At 51.2% G+C, this 14271-nt stretch overlaps 1 protein-coding gene across 1 annotated transcript in view; it reads right to left on the minus strand.

Annotated features, from left to right (window-relative positions):
• Positions 1-229: 229 nt before the first annotated feature.
• Positions 230-14271, minus strand: part of SLC6A11 (solute carrier family 6 member 11) — a 128947-nt gene continuing 114905 nt past the window's right edge. Inside the window, exons 10-14 of the mRNA XM_080827739.1 lie at positions 12038-12175; positions 8382-8484; positions 7447-7547; positions 6518-6688; positions 230-2636 (exon numbers count right to left, since the gene is read on the minus strand). Coding sequence (XP_080683865.1) covers positions 2484-2636; positions 6518-6688; positions 7447-7547; positions 8382-8484; positions 12038-12175 — 666 coding nt within the window. The 3' untranslated portion in view covers positions 230-2483. The remainder of the gene's footprint in view (positions 2637-6517; positions 6689-7446; positions 7548-8381; positions 8485-12037; positions 12176-14271) is intronic.

Here is a 14271-nt window from a genome sequence, read left to right on the forward strand (position 1 = left end):
ACAACTTCTGTAGAGCACCTAGCACCCAGAAGACATTCAATGTATGCTGAGCACATGGAAGGAAGAAGTGTGGGCTCCTGAAACACCCCTGGCTGCTTCTAATTTATAATCCTGAGTTGAAACTGCAACTTCCAGGGATGGAACCAAGAGGGTTTTGCAGATAAATCATGCATGTGATAAAACACAGGAAGGACAACTCAGTGAGACCACTCTTCTAGGAACCGCCACACACAGTTTGTTCATTCCTTTAATTTTTAAAAATGAGTAAGCAGACAATCGTGTGCCCTTTGAATACCCAATAAAAACGTTCATTATGTAAAACAGTACAACCTTTTTCATTTTTTAATAATTCTGTAAATATCTCAGAAAGGATGTATTGTTTCTAATGAATATCAAAAAAGTCACCACAATGACATTTCCCCTGCCCCCACGTTTCCCTCCCTGCCCTGCCCCAAGTTGCCCAAATACTAGTAGGAAATTACAAAAAACAAAGAGCAAAAGCCCTCCCTCCACCCTGCCCCATGAGTAGTGTTAAGTGAGTGAAATGTTAAGTGCCACAGGTACAGTGCAGTGCATCCCATCCCTAGTGAGGCTTCAGAGCTGTAGGTGGAGAACCGGTAGCAGCAGCAGTGGGGAGTCTCTCTCCCCGGCACCTGGTGGGAGAGAGTAGACAGGACAGACACAGCAGAAGGCTCAGCATGAGGCCCGATCCTCCTGGGTCCATTTCCTGGGTCCACCAGATCCGATAGCAGTCCTGGGCAGTGTGTACAAAAAGGGGCCCAGAACCAGGCATCCCAGCCTACCTCAGAGAGGGCACTGGGCATCCCTTCTAACAAACTCAGGCTTCGATGGGGGCTGGCCAGACCAGAGAAGCTGTCTGTTTGGAAAGCTTCGGATGAATCAAACATGTGGGTTCCCTACAGGAAACTAAGGCCTTGGTTTGGAGTAAGCTCTGGTTTCCACCAAATAAAACTGGAGACATAAAGGAAAAGGATAAAGAATGTACCTTCCCAGATCCCAAATAACTCAGAATCCAAGACAAAAGGCCAAGGAAATCCAATTAGAGAGAGAAGTCAGGCAGAGAGGTCTGAGGAAGCACTGGGCTCACCGCCCCCCTATCCCCACCCCCAGGCCTGCACAGAGGGAGGGGTGGGAGCCCAGTTCTCTCCTCCAGGATAAGGGCTGAGGCTTCTCAGCCCCCTTGGTGAGAGGTGCATGTAGGATAGCTCCCAAAAAATGGGTAGGGAGAGAAGGTTCTGCTGGTGATAAGGAGGAGGATGGGGAGGACTAAGAGGTAGCAGGAAAGCAGGAGAGAGAAGAGGGCAGAGGACGTAAGAGAGAGAGGGAGGAGGTGGCAGGCAGATGAAGGGGCCAGAGGACAAAACAAGGCTCCAGGCCCTACTGGGGTTCCTTCCCCTGGAAAGCTGGTAGAAGGTCCTAGACACAGATCCTGACTGGGGCAGCAGCAACGGCAGGACAGACAGCTGCAAGGGAATAGCGGCTGCTTCCTGACCCCGAAAACCAGCATGCAGGTGACTCCAGTCAGCCCCATGAAGATGGAAAGGCAGACATGACAGGGAGAGCAGATGGACAGGACAGGAGGAGCCTTGTCACGGGGGCTGAGGACCTGGCCAGACTCCAGAGAATGGAACCACTCACAGATGCATCAACCTAGAGTTTAAGGGGGAAAATGCCACATCATTTCCATGACAAACTTGATTTTAAATAAGCAGGGGGAAGCCTTCAGAACAATTAAAGGTCAAGGTCAAGGTCAGGTCTGACAGTCAGCGAGACATAACAAGAGAATCCCCAAGAGACCTGGCCAGGTCAGGAAGGACCTCAGAGATCACTTGATTTGGCCCTCCCCATTTAGGAAATGGGAAAACTGAGGCCCAGGGAGGGGATGGGAGCACCCAAGGTCACTTAGTGGGATCAGGGCAGAAAGATCACTTTCTCTTCTCTGACACAGCCTTGCTGTCTGCAAACCCACTGCTAAGAGGTTGGGGACGGCAAAGGCAGGATTTGAAGGCAAAGCTGTCCCTGGGGGCATGAAGAGGGGCAGCTGTAATGGTCAGGGAGGAACACTGGACATGGACAGGTCAGCTAAAAGGCTGACAGAGATCAGGCATCACTCCCACCCCACCTGCCCCACAGCCCAAGTATAAAAGTTTGACCATATGATACAACTTCTCCCTAACCCCTAGAAAACATTGGTTAAAACCGTCCTAGCACGGAAGACTCTGCTAGTCCCTGTACAGTATTATTTCTTCATAATGTTACTTACATGATAACTGGGGGCAAGGAAGGGAATGGGACTTTAAACCAGAGTGTACACAGCCATCTTAAAATTAACTTGTTAATAAATCCTGTGCAAAACAAGCAAGCCTCTATCATTAGGTGAAGTACGTGTCTCAGGTATTCATTTATACACACGGGGTCAGGGAAGGGAAGAAAGGAGAGGCATCCGAGGTGGCAGGTGTGGCTCAGAAGTGTGTCTCCTTCTCTGTGATGGCTGCAATGGTCCCATCGCCCTTGAGTTTGGCATCACAGTCATTAACCGTCACCGTCCGTGGGCCTGCCCCAAGCTTGCCCCGCATTTTCAGATCAGCGCTGGGGATGGTCAACTTCCGGAATTTCTATGTGATTAGAGAGAAGAACTGTCTGAGAGGGACTGCCAGGGTCCGGGCACCTGGCTCAGCCTCTCCCAACTGCACGGGTGGATACCGCGGGCCACAGAGCCATCGAGACCAGGGTCTGGGTCTCTGTGCTGTTACTTAGAGCTCTGTTCTGCCTGATGAACTGACCTCCCTGGTCTCAGTTTCCTCCTCTGGGAAATGGGAACAACAGAGGTACCCACTCCTGGGGTTTGCTGAGGAGTGAGGTGATGGCTTGCAGAAATGCTTAGCACTGTCCCTGGCCTACTGCAGGTATAACTGGGGCTGACAGCCTCACCTCTCCCTCCAGTGGAGACAGCTGCTTGGCTTTGAATCTCTGCTTGGCCTCTCACTAGTTCTGTTAGGCAGCTCACCTAACCTCTAGGAGCTGCATTTTCCTCTTCTGTGGAATAGGAGAACAATACTGGCCTTAGAGGGGTGTTGCAGGAGTGAGCTACAGTACATTTGGCCCTGTTTCTGTGATTGCTGGGCAAATGGGTATGCTTCCTACAAAGGTGATGTCATCATAGGGCCACTGTCTAGGGGAATATGTGGTGTGTGCTGTGTGCTACTTTTGCCATGCATGGAGATGGAAACATCAGGGCAGCCATGGTGGCCCCATGCTGCCTGGCAAAGTGGCCAGCCTTGGGCTGGGCACAGATGGTGTGGCTGTCTCCCTACTGTACCAGGGAGGGAGCAGAGATCACAGGCAGACTCCTGACACAGGCTTCTGCTGTCACAGTGCTGCCTGGGGCCCCACACCTCAGGTCCACAGACATCCCGCAGAACCCATCAGGGGAAGGCACTGGACCAGGATTTAGGAGGTCCTTTCTGGGCATAAACCCTTTCCCAGGAAGCCTGGAAAGACTTTTGGGGGTCTGATTTTTCATGATCAAGGTTCTGTCTTCTCTTCCAGGTGCTTCCATGACTAAGAGGCTGAATCTACACAGCCCAGGTGGAATTAACAGGCCAAATCTCCCAGGCTGAACTCTTTCTGTGTGCCAGGCTCCACTCAGGAGAGGATTGAGAGCATAGGCTCCAGAGCTGGGTGCTTGGGTTTGAATTCCAGCTCTGTCACTTCACTGGGGCAAGAAACGTAACCTCTCTGTGCCTTGGTTTCCTCATTTGTCAAAGGAGAACAAGGGCACCTGCCTCTTAGGATTAACACGAGGCTCAGATTAGTTGACCTTGCCACAGATTATCCATTTTCACAGCAGTTCTCTCAGGTAAGTACCACTGACCCCCCTTTTCCCATCCAGACCCTTTCTTTCAGCTGGCAGAACCTTCTGGAAACAGAGGAAGGTGAACTAACTGGCACAAGTTTCCTCAGTAAGCAAGGCCTGGAAACCGGTTCTGCTGTCATTAATAAGTCTTGCTCTCTGTGGAGGCAGATTCGTGAGCTCAGGGAGATGGAAGAAGCTCAGGAAAGTAGCTTCTCCTTCCACCTGCCCACCCGACACTGGGCATTCCTGAAAACCAAAGGCCACTGGATGTCTGGGCAGGGGCCTGCAGGAACCAAGGACATGGTTTGGTTCCGGATCAGAACTGACTGCCCTTGACCTACATTCCCTGCAGGAGCCAAGGAAACTTTCCCAGGTGGTATGGGCACGCTTGAGGAAGAGACTTCTCAGCTTGGTCCTTCGGGCTGGATATGTGGCTTTTTTCCTGGAGCTTTGGCCCTCCTGTGGGCAGGCAGGCTGGGCGAAGCCCTGAGCTAGCACTCATGTTTGGGTGTTTGCATACACATCCACTCCCATCTCCTTTTGGCCTTGTTCTGGGAGAGAGAGGTGAACCCCTGAGATCTCTGGAGGGTGGCCAGTCCGAGCAGAGGAAGGAGATAGCGAAACTCAGGTGACGACCGTTCAGAGCTTCTGCTCTGCCACTCCGAGGCTGTGTGCCCTTGGACAAGTTGCTTCACTTCCCTGTGCTTCAGCTTCCTCCTCTGTGAAGTGGGGGTAGTAAGAGCCTCCACCTCACAGGACCGCTATGAGGGTAAAATGGCATCATGGCTGAAACAGAACAGTGTCTGGCACGCAGCAGTTCGCTCAATGAGTGAGATACTGACTCAAATCATGTGACGTGCCAGCAGGTGGGCAAGGAGAGTAAAGAGCCTGCGAGTGCTCTGGAGTAGGACAGTGCGGCTTACCACCCGACCTGCCCCCAAGGGACCACACACGGTGCTGCTGACCGACAATGTCCAAGCAGGCAAATCCAGAGAGAAAGAGAGGAGATGGGTGGTGTCTGGGGCGGGAACAGGGTAAACTGAATGAGCATGAGGGGTCTTATTAGGGGGATGGATATGTTTTAAAGCTGATTCATGGTGATGACTGTAATACACAGAACACAGAAAGTTACTATAAAAATCATTGAATTGTATACTCCAAATGGGTGAATCTTAGGATACGTTAAACATACTTTAATAAAATTGTTTTTAATAAAATTTGGTATCCGCTGTGGAAACTAGTATGAAATTCCATCAAAATTTAAAAATAGAACTACCATATGATCCAGCAATTCCACTCCGGTATTTATCTGAGGGAAAGGAACACATTAACTTGACAAGGTATGTACACCTCCCCCCCAACATTCACTGCAGCACTATTTACAACAGCCAAGAGGTGGAAACAGCCTTACTGTTCCTCAATGGATGAAAGGATAAAGAAGTTACGGTACATCTACACAGCTGTAAAAAAGAAGGAAATCCTGCTGTCTGTGACAACACAGATGGACCTTGAGGGCATTACGCCAAGATAAGCCAGACAAGAACAAACACTATATGATCTCACTTATATGTGGAACCTAAAAAAAAAAAAAAACAAAAACTCCCAAAACCCAACAAACAAACAAAACCTACCTGAGCTCAAAGATACAAAGAACAGACTGGTGGTTGCCAGAGGTGGGCGGGGGGATGGGAGGTGAAATGGGCGAAGGGGCAGAAACGAACAGACTTCCAGTCAGAAAATAAACAAGTCGTGGGCATGTAATGCACAACACAGTGACTATGGATAATAATACTGTAATGTATATTTGAAAGTTGCTAAGATAATAGATCTCAAAAGTTCTCCTCACAAGAAAAGAATTTGTAACTGTGCTGAGGGATGTTAACTGGACTTAGGGTGGTGATCATTTCACAACACATACAAATATTAGACCATTATGTTGTTACCTAAAACCAACATAATGCTTTATGTCAATTATACCGCAATTTAAAAAATTTGGTTTACTAAGTTTTGGCTGTGCGATGTGAACTTTTGGTTGAGCGATTTCATTTCTCTGAGCTTTAATTTCAGGTTCTACCTGCTGAAGGCAGAAAATGAGGCCAGCACCCTGGTTTTCTCTGAGGACTAAGGGAGATAACATGTAGAGAGTCTAGCATGGTGATGACAGGGGATAGTTGTTCCCTCAACATCAGACCTTCTGCCTTTGTCCTGGGGATGGGGTCCTTCATGAACTAACAGAACAGTAAAAGCCAACGTTTTGTCACTCTGTTCCAGGTCCCAGTTTAAGTACTTTCCTTCCATGAACTCATTGAGTCCTTATAAAAACCTTTGTAGGTCGGGAACTGCTGTTGCCCCCATTTTACAGATGAAGACACTCAGAGAAACTGGCTCACTCTCCAGGCCTCACAGAGATGACTTCACACCATGGTAAGAGTGAACACCTGCCAGGAAGGAGCTGGCCGTGGCTTCCCCAGGAGACACATGAGGGCTCATTCTTCATATACTCATTGCTCAGATAAGACCCATGGACTTGCTCCTGCTCTTCAGCCCACCTGAGGTAGAGCCAGGCCCTGCGTGTGCCTCAGCACCCTCAGAGCCATTCTTGCCACCCTGCCACTCCTCCCCCCACCTGGGCTGTCTCACCTCAGGCAGCGTCCCCTCTGTCTTCCATAGCTTGATGAAGATCCAGAGTGGGATGCAGAGCATGGAGGACAGGGCCATGAGCCAGCCGATGCTGTAGCCCCAGGTGGGGTAGGTATAGATGTTGTTGTACTTGAGAGGCTTGTACTTGACCAGGAAGAAGATAAAGATGCCCTGCCGAGAGACGGGGAGAGGTCCCTGAGGGCTAGCCTTCGGTGACAGGCTCAGGCCCAGGCCTGCATGCAGGAGGCCAGCGGGGTTAGGGGCCACCCCGTGTGGCAGCCCTGGACAGGCGAGGCCCTGTGCCACCTCACATAAGGAATGGAATCCCACAGATCCCAGTACCTCAACAGGGCTTTGAGACCCTTCCCACCCCAGAAGCCTTATCCCCAGCCTCTGCCCAGTAAGGAATTTTCTAGCTCCTTCTTGGGGCTGCTTTCAAAGTGGCCTTTGCAGAACCGTGATGGTTTGTGAAGATGTTCTGAGACACTTTCAATGCCAAGAACTGGGTGAAGAACGTGGGGCTGTGTTTATTAAATGTGAAGACCTCTCCAAGGTGTGGCTTTACCTCAGTTCTGTAGCTTTCTCTGTTAACAGCAAAGCTAAATGTTGTCTCTCATACGATCCTTGGCCCTTATGGAGACAGGCCCCAGCCACTTAGCTTGCAGGTATAGAATCCGAGGCCTTGAGAAGGGAGGGGACTTGCTCATGGTCACACAGCAAGCTGGTGGCAGAGCTGGGATCCCAGGAAGGCCCCTCCCTGGCCAAGCCCAGAAACTGTCCCCACGACTGCCACTTAGAAAGCTGTCGGGTGCTGCACACTCTCTGGAAGAACAGAGGGTCTCCCAGGGGGCCAGCCTCGGCCAGGCTTGCGGTGCTAGAAGGGGAGAGTGGGTGGCCAGCCTGGAGGCAGCTTCTGGCAGGGCCCTTACCGCGCAGATCCCGGGGGTCACAACCTTCCAGCACCATTTAATGAGCGACAATGGCCGGTAGCCAATCATGTCTTCGATGTTATCGTAGAAGCGATTGCTTCCTGTCCAGAATAAAACAAACAGGCACACACACCCCAGAGAATTTTTGTACAAGACTCAGAGGGAGGGCTAGGAGGGTTTGCTTTCCCCAGCCCAACAGACAAAGGACAGCAGGGACTTTATTTACCACTTAACAACTACCAAGATGTTACCTATGTGAGTTTTCAGAATATACTGCAGTAGAAGGAATTCTGGACCAATGCTGGAAAGACCCTTCCTGACCTTGGTCAGTGAGGCCCAGTAAACAGTGCGTAAGGAAACATTTCTTGGAGAAAGGTTGAAGATGGTCCCTTTGAGAGGCAGGGCCAAGGCCTGGCTGACATATGTGGGGGCAGGGGGCAGGGCTCTGAAGGGGACACCTGGCGGGGCTGCTAATGAGTGGGGCAGCTCACAGGGAGGCCTGTTCCCAAGCTATGCTCACAGCAGGAATAGCCATCATCACTGAGTCCAGCAATCCTCATCCACTCATCCGATTTAGGAAACAGGAGGACCAAAAGACAGGTGCTCAATGAGGGCCAGGCACTGTGCTGATGACTTTGCCCACACTATCTCCTACCTGGAGACATGGGAGGACTACCCCATTTTACAGAAGGAAAAACTGAGGCTCAGAGGCTGAGGCACTGGCCCAAGGTCACAGTTCCTGAGTCTGGAACCCCTCCCTGTGCTTCGGGGGTATAAGAACAAGAAGCTCTCCTGACAAATGTGACAGGTTGATCCTCTGAGGGAAAGGAGGAAGGGTGGCTACAGAAGGAGACCAGCGCAGAGAGCCCTAGGTGTCCGTATGCTGGGCACCATGACAGGCTGCTGGCGTGTGGGTGGGCCCGGCCTCTACTTACCATACACCCAGCCGATGCAGACACACTCGAAGATGGCCACAAAGAGAAGGCACATCCCGCTGGCGGCGTAGGAGTCGAAGAGCTGGAAGATGTACATGCCACCCTGCAGAGTGGGAGGACAGGTACGTGGACACGGGGATGCAAAGACACATGGAATAGCAGGTCGGCCAGCTGGCCTTGGAAAGGCCCTCTGTTTGGCCCTGGGGCTACCATCAGCCCAGCGTCACTTCCACCAGAGCAGACGGCTTCTTCCTAGTCTCCCCAAACAATACAGCCTTTGCACCTAGGCACCCCGAAGGTAGCACCCTCTGGGGTTGCTGGGCTTGCGAGGGTTTCTCTCATCTCTGCTCCTTCCTGAAGGCCAGAGACCACACAGAAAACCTGAGACTGGAGGCTGGGCAGCCTCGGCCTCTTTCCCTGATGGCTTTGACAGCCTCCCCACTGCTCTCCTTGCCTGGAGCCTCACCCCCTTCCCCGCACATCACCTTTCATTAGGACCTTTCTACTATGCAAATCCAATCATGTCACTCTATAGTTTAACACTACCCCTTGGCTCCTGTCAGCCTGCCAGTCAGAGCAGCCCCCTCACTTGGCCTGTCTCCCCCTCCTCCCAGCAGACCTCCCTATGCTTCCCCCTGACAGACTAAGGGATGGTCTCGCCTCTGTGCCTTTGCATATGCTGTCCCTCCTTTATTTGGTAAGTTCCTTCACAGCTCAGCTCAAATGTCACCTCTTCCAAGAAGCCCCTTTTGACAGACTTATCTTCTCTTCAGGGCTCTGCAGCACATTTTATGGATTCACAGTTTTTTAAAAAAGTTTTCCCGTCAGGTGCTCTGTTAGCTCTGGGCTTCTGCTGGGGAGGCCCCCATACCAGTTCTCTTTGTATCTACTGCCAGTGTGAGAGGGAAAGGCCTCGGAGGCCAGATGACCAGGAAGGTTTCTAAAAAGGAGGGATGGCATCTGGGCAGGAGAAGAGGGCAGCGGCTGCAGCTCTCAGAAGGGTTTGGATCTATATAGGTAATCTTTATAACACATGACAGCCCCTAGGAGAACACAATCAACAGCAGGAGAAATAAAAGCAGAAAAGAGGAGGGTCCGGTTGGGGGAGGCATTGTGAATGTCAGGACAGGAAGGTAAGAGGCCAGGACAAAGCCTGGATAGCCTCCTGTTCCTTGGAATTAAGCTTTCAGCCAATGCTCCCACGGCCTCTAGGGCCTCCTTCTACCCTCTGAGACCACACACAGGCTGGGACTGTTTGTTTCCTCACTCATCTCTTTGGCTGGATCTGGGGCAGCATCTCGATGCCCAGAGGGCCAGACAGATGACATGAGGAAAAGAGGTGGGCCCAGTGTGTGACACCAGGAAGTGGGGGGACTGGGGGTAACTGGAGAGCACAGGCCCCATGTGGCCACGCAATGCCTTAAGAAAGTTGCTGGGGAGGCAAGCCTGGGTGCGGCCAGATCTGCAGATTTTTCTAGAAGAGGCCAGAAATCCAGATTTTCACGAGAAGTCCTTCTCAATTGTTGGCAACCTCTTCATGTTCTTAAAAACACAGCAGGGGTGAAACAAAGGGGATCTCTGGAACATATCTGGTCTAGGGCCTCCTGTTGGTGCTGAATGTGGTGGATATTCAGGGCTATGAGAGTGAGAAGCAGGTCTGAGGCTCCTCTGTGGCTAGGAATGTGCTCAGCTTTCTGAGTTAACAGCTCAGACCATGCTCCTAACTGCTCTCTGGAATGTCTTCTCCCATGAACATCATGTATACAGATGCAGCCCTCTCCAAGTACTGGGCTCTGATTGAACTGCTTCCCATGTCTCAGTCTGCCAGATCCCTATAGCGTGTGTAATTACAAGAAGGGCATAACTGCTGTCCTCAAGTCTTCATAGGAGAAACTGAGGCACAGAGGAGCAAGAATGGTCGTGGTGCGTCATCCAGCTAGCCAGTCGTGGGACTGAGGCCTGAACCTAGGTGGTACGGCTGCATAGCCCATGCTCTGAATTCTCCACCACACCGCCATGGTGAAGGGTAAGAAATCTGTGGCCTATTTTTTCCCTAAAGCCACACTTTAAATGTGTGTAAATGAGGGATAAGATCCTGCCAGCAATTACTGTGAAGGCTGAGGCCCACATGGCCCATTTGGCAATTTGAACTTCCCTGGTGCAATCACTCACAGATATTCCTGCATGGAGGCGGAGGGCTGGCATGTGAAGCCCAAGTGTGTGCTGATTAACAGTCAGCACAGCGCTATTTCCTTGATGGGCCCCAGGGGCCATGAGGCACCCCTGGGCAGACCTGTGGCCTCGGGTTGAAGAGTAGGCATGGAGGCTCTGCAAGGCGGGGGGCACTGGGGTTGGAGGTCCAGGAGGGTCCTCTGCCTGTCTGTTCCAAGCCAGTGACGCCCAAGCCAATGCCCGCTCTTCTTGTAGCCCCGTTCCCATCAGCCTCGTTAACATATCACATTAACCCCCCAATTTGTATGTGACAAAGACTCTACTTTGTATAATTAATCAGCACTTAATGAAGCCCTGCTCATTGCAGAGCTGCTTTCCCCATGCGGGGAGAGGAGAGATGGAAACGGGAAGTGCCACACCATTCATTTGCTCAAAGCTGATTATCACTCCCATTAATGTGACAATGACTAGGAGCAGTAATAACACCAGCCACCACTCCCTCAGTGTCCACCCCCTGCCAGGCCCCAAGGGCACAGAGCCGGTGAAGGCCAGCTGTTGTCTTCATAGACCTTGGGGCCTGGACGCAGAGAGACAGGTGAACACAGCGGTCATTCTAAGGTGGGAGAAAGGCTGGGCCAAGCCTGGAGCTAAGTGCTTGAGGAAGGAAAGCAGAGGAGCCTTCTAGGAGGCAGCCTCTGAGCTAAGTAAGAAGCAGAGGGTCCACAGACCAACCTCAATGTCACCTCAGCTGCTTCAATGGACTGGAGTTCCCTCATTTCTTTCTATGTTTCTTTTAAAACCTCTTCTTGTCTCTAGGCAACAGTTTTCTCTGTGTGTGTGTTTTTAATTAACTAGTTTTGTCAGCGTGGGGAGAAAGATATCTCATCCCACCTTCCCAAGGTACTTGAAAAAATATTTATTAGACAGGATCATTGCAGGGGCGGGGAGGAGAAACATGGTATCATGAGAGTCTTAATGTGGGGGGTCATGGTGAACACTTCCTCACTCACAGGCCCAGCAGAGATGGGAGACAAGGGGCCTGATGTGCCAAATGTTCTCATGCACGTCTGTTTTCACGGAAATTCCAGAAGAGCCTGCTCTGAACTTCAGCTCAAGAGCAGTACCTGGTTGAGGGGTCCGTGGCTGACACTGTCCCTTTCACCCAAAAGTACTGTTAGGGTGGATAATGACCATATAACCCCAGTCTTTCTCTTTGTGAGTTTTACTCCCCTCTGGTAGTGACCACGGTGACCGTGAGCTGAGCTTTCACACACGTGAAGATGTTATGCTTAGGGCTCAATGAGAACTTCCAGGGATCTCCACAAAGAGGAGAAAATGAGTCCTAGAGAAATGCTAGACCTAGCTGGGGTCACATGACCAATCCCAGAGCTGGGATTTGACATCAGACCTGCCTAACCTAGAGCCCAGCACTTAACCTTTAAGTTACCATGTTCACGTCACTTACTTGTTTCCACATCACTCACCTCTGTGAGCATCACGAGGCCCAGAAAATAGGAGACGATGGACAGGGCCAGGATGAGCAGCTCCCGCCGGTAACCCCTCCGGAAGACCTTGGGGTACATGTCTACCACAGCAGTCACGAGGCTTTCCACGCACACAAACTGCAGAGGGCAGATAGGATGGCATCAAGCCTGAGAGAAAGTCTGTTCTTAGTGGTCCCAGCTCTGGACAAGTGCAACAGACCTAACCCCCGGGCTTCCCTCTCACTGGGCCTTACCCTCCTTTCCACACGCACACAGACAGAAGGCCTGAGAATAATAACAATCCAGGCACTTACAGATTTCCAGCAAACCCACTTAACAGATGAGAACACTGAGGCTCAGTGAGGGGAAGTAACCCGCCCAAGGTTGCTCAGATAGGAAGTGGCAGAGTCGGAACTTCAACTGGATACTCCTGACTCGAAAGCTAGTACTCCTTCTCTCGCATGCTTCCTGTCATGTGCCTGTGTGCTGGGCCCTGTTCTGGGGTCAACCACTTAAACGAGACGCTGTCTGGGAGGCAAGATGGGAGTCTCCATAACTGTCCTGAGAGCTGAGTGCTCGCTAGTGGCAGGCTCTGGTCAGTCTCTGTGAGCAGGGCTGGATTTCCTCATTCCCTAGGACTGTGATAGTTCTCCCGTCCTTCGCTTCTGGGAAAGCTCCCTGTCTGATGGGTGGAGAGCAATCAGAGGTGAGCCAACGCCCAGCTCTTACATTTCTGCTATGGGACTCTCTGGGCCCAGCCAGACTGTGCAGGCTTAAGACAGCAGAACTTGTGCCACTAAGTGTCTGCATCCCACCATGCTGAGACTGGGCAAGACACACAGTATCCATTCTATTCCTGCTCACCCACCTCATGGTGCCCATGGAGCTTACAGCTACCTCCTTATAAGCTGGGACCCTGGAGGGCAGGGACCATGCATGCCATTTTCATCTATTCCCAGTGGCACAGAGGAGATGCTCAGAAAATTTTTGATAAATCAATAAAAATAATAATAAATAATGGTGAATACATGGTGCTTGTTGTGAGCCAGGCTCTTTTCTGAGCAGTTAACAGGTATTCATTTATTTAATCTCTGTAGTACTATTATCATCCCTGTTTTGTAAGTGATGATGTGGAAGCATAGGAGGTAAACCACCTGCCCGAGAGCACAGAGGTGTTCAGAGATACAGCCTGGGTAGGGACCAAGGCAATCTTGTTCCAGAGACTGGACTTTAACCACTGGGCTGGACTGCCAAGACGAAGAGAAGTAAAAGAAGTAAAGGCTTCCTTTGCTGATTGCAGTGTGGAGACATTTCCTTCCCTGGAGCCATTTCTTAGCCCCACATCCTTTCCAATTCATTTCTACCTCCTCAGGAAAGGTATTTCCATCTTTACTGAGCAGAAAAAGGGACAAGCACAGAAAGGTGAAGTGACTAGCCCAGAAGAGCACAGCTGATAAAAGTTGTGACCTGAGACTCAAACCCAGCCCTGCCTGACTCCAAAGCCCAGGCTCCCAGGTTCCAGACTACCCTGCCTCTTCTGCAAGGCTGTCTTCAGTCCTTCTTTCTCCAGGGTCCTCAGGGAAAGGAAGAATTCAAGGAAGGCTGTTTATCCAGGACCCAAACTGAAGAGACAGCAGAGCATGCGGGCTAAGAGAAAAACCTGGGTCCATGTTCTAGCAACTCACTCAGCCTCAGTTTCTTCATCCCAGTCCATGTGGCTACTGTGACAGAGAAAGGAGGGTGTGGCCCAGGCTCGGCAAGTGCAGCACACGTGTGGCCACCTGCCCACTTGGGTCCTTGCTAACTTCAGTCTGCTACTTCAGTCCCCCTTGCTAACACAGCATCTTGGCCCAAGTGCTCAACACCCCCAGAGACTCACAGAGCCAAGGCCCCAGCCCCCACCTCCCTGTGCAGGATGGTCACTGTCACGCACAAGCTGCCAATCCTTCCCAAGGCCTCTGCCCGCAACAATGGAAGAGAAGATTATCAGCAGAAACACCCGGTGCTTCAGCAGCTCGGCTCAGCAGTTTCTGAGAAATCACCCAGGGGAAGAAATTGGACTTGGCTGGATTGACAGACATACTGGTATGAGGTTTGGGTGCTAAGTGACTAGCACAAGGTCATGGGTAGAGGAGAGAGAGAGAGGTGCTGGGTGGAACTCAGTCCCTCATTCAATTGTCACTTCAATCCATCATATATTCAGTGCCTTTGTGCCAGGACAGCTTTAGGTGGAA

The sequence above is a fragment of the Martes martes genome (assembly GCF_963455335.1).
Source record: "Martes martes genome assembly, chromosome: 1".
Classification (NCBI taxonomy): Eukaryota; Metazoa; Chordata; class Mammalia; order Carnivora; family Mustelidae; genus Martes; species Martes martes.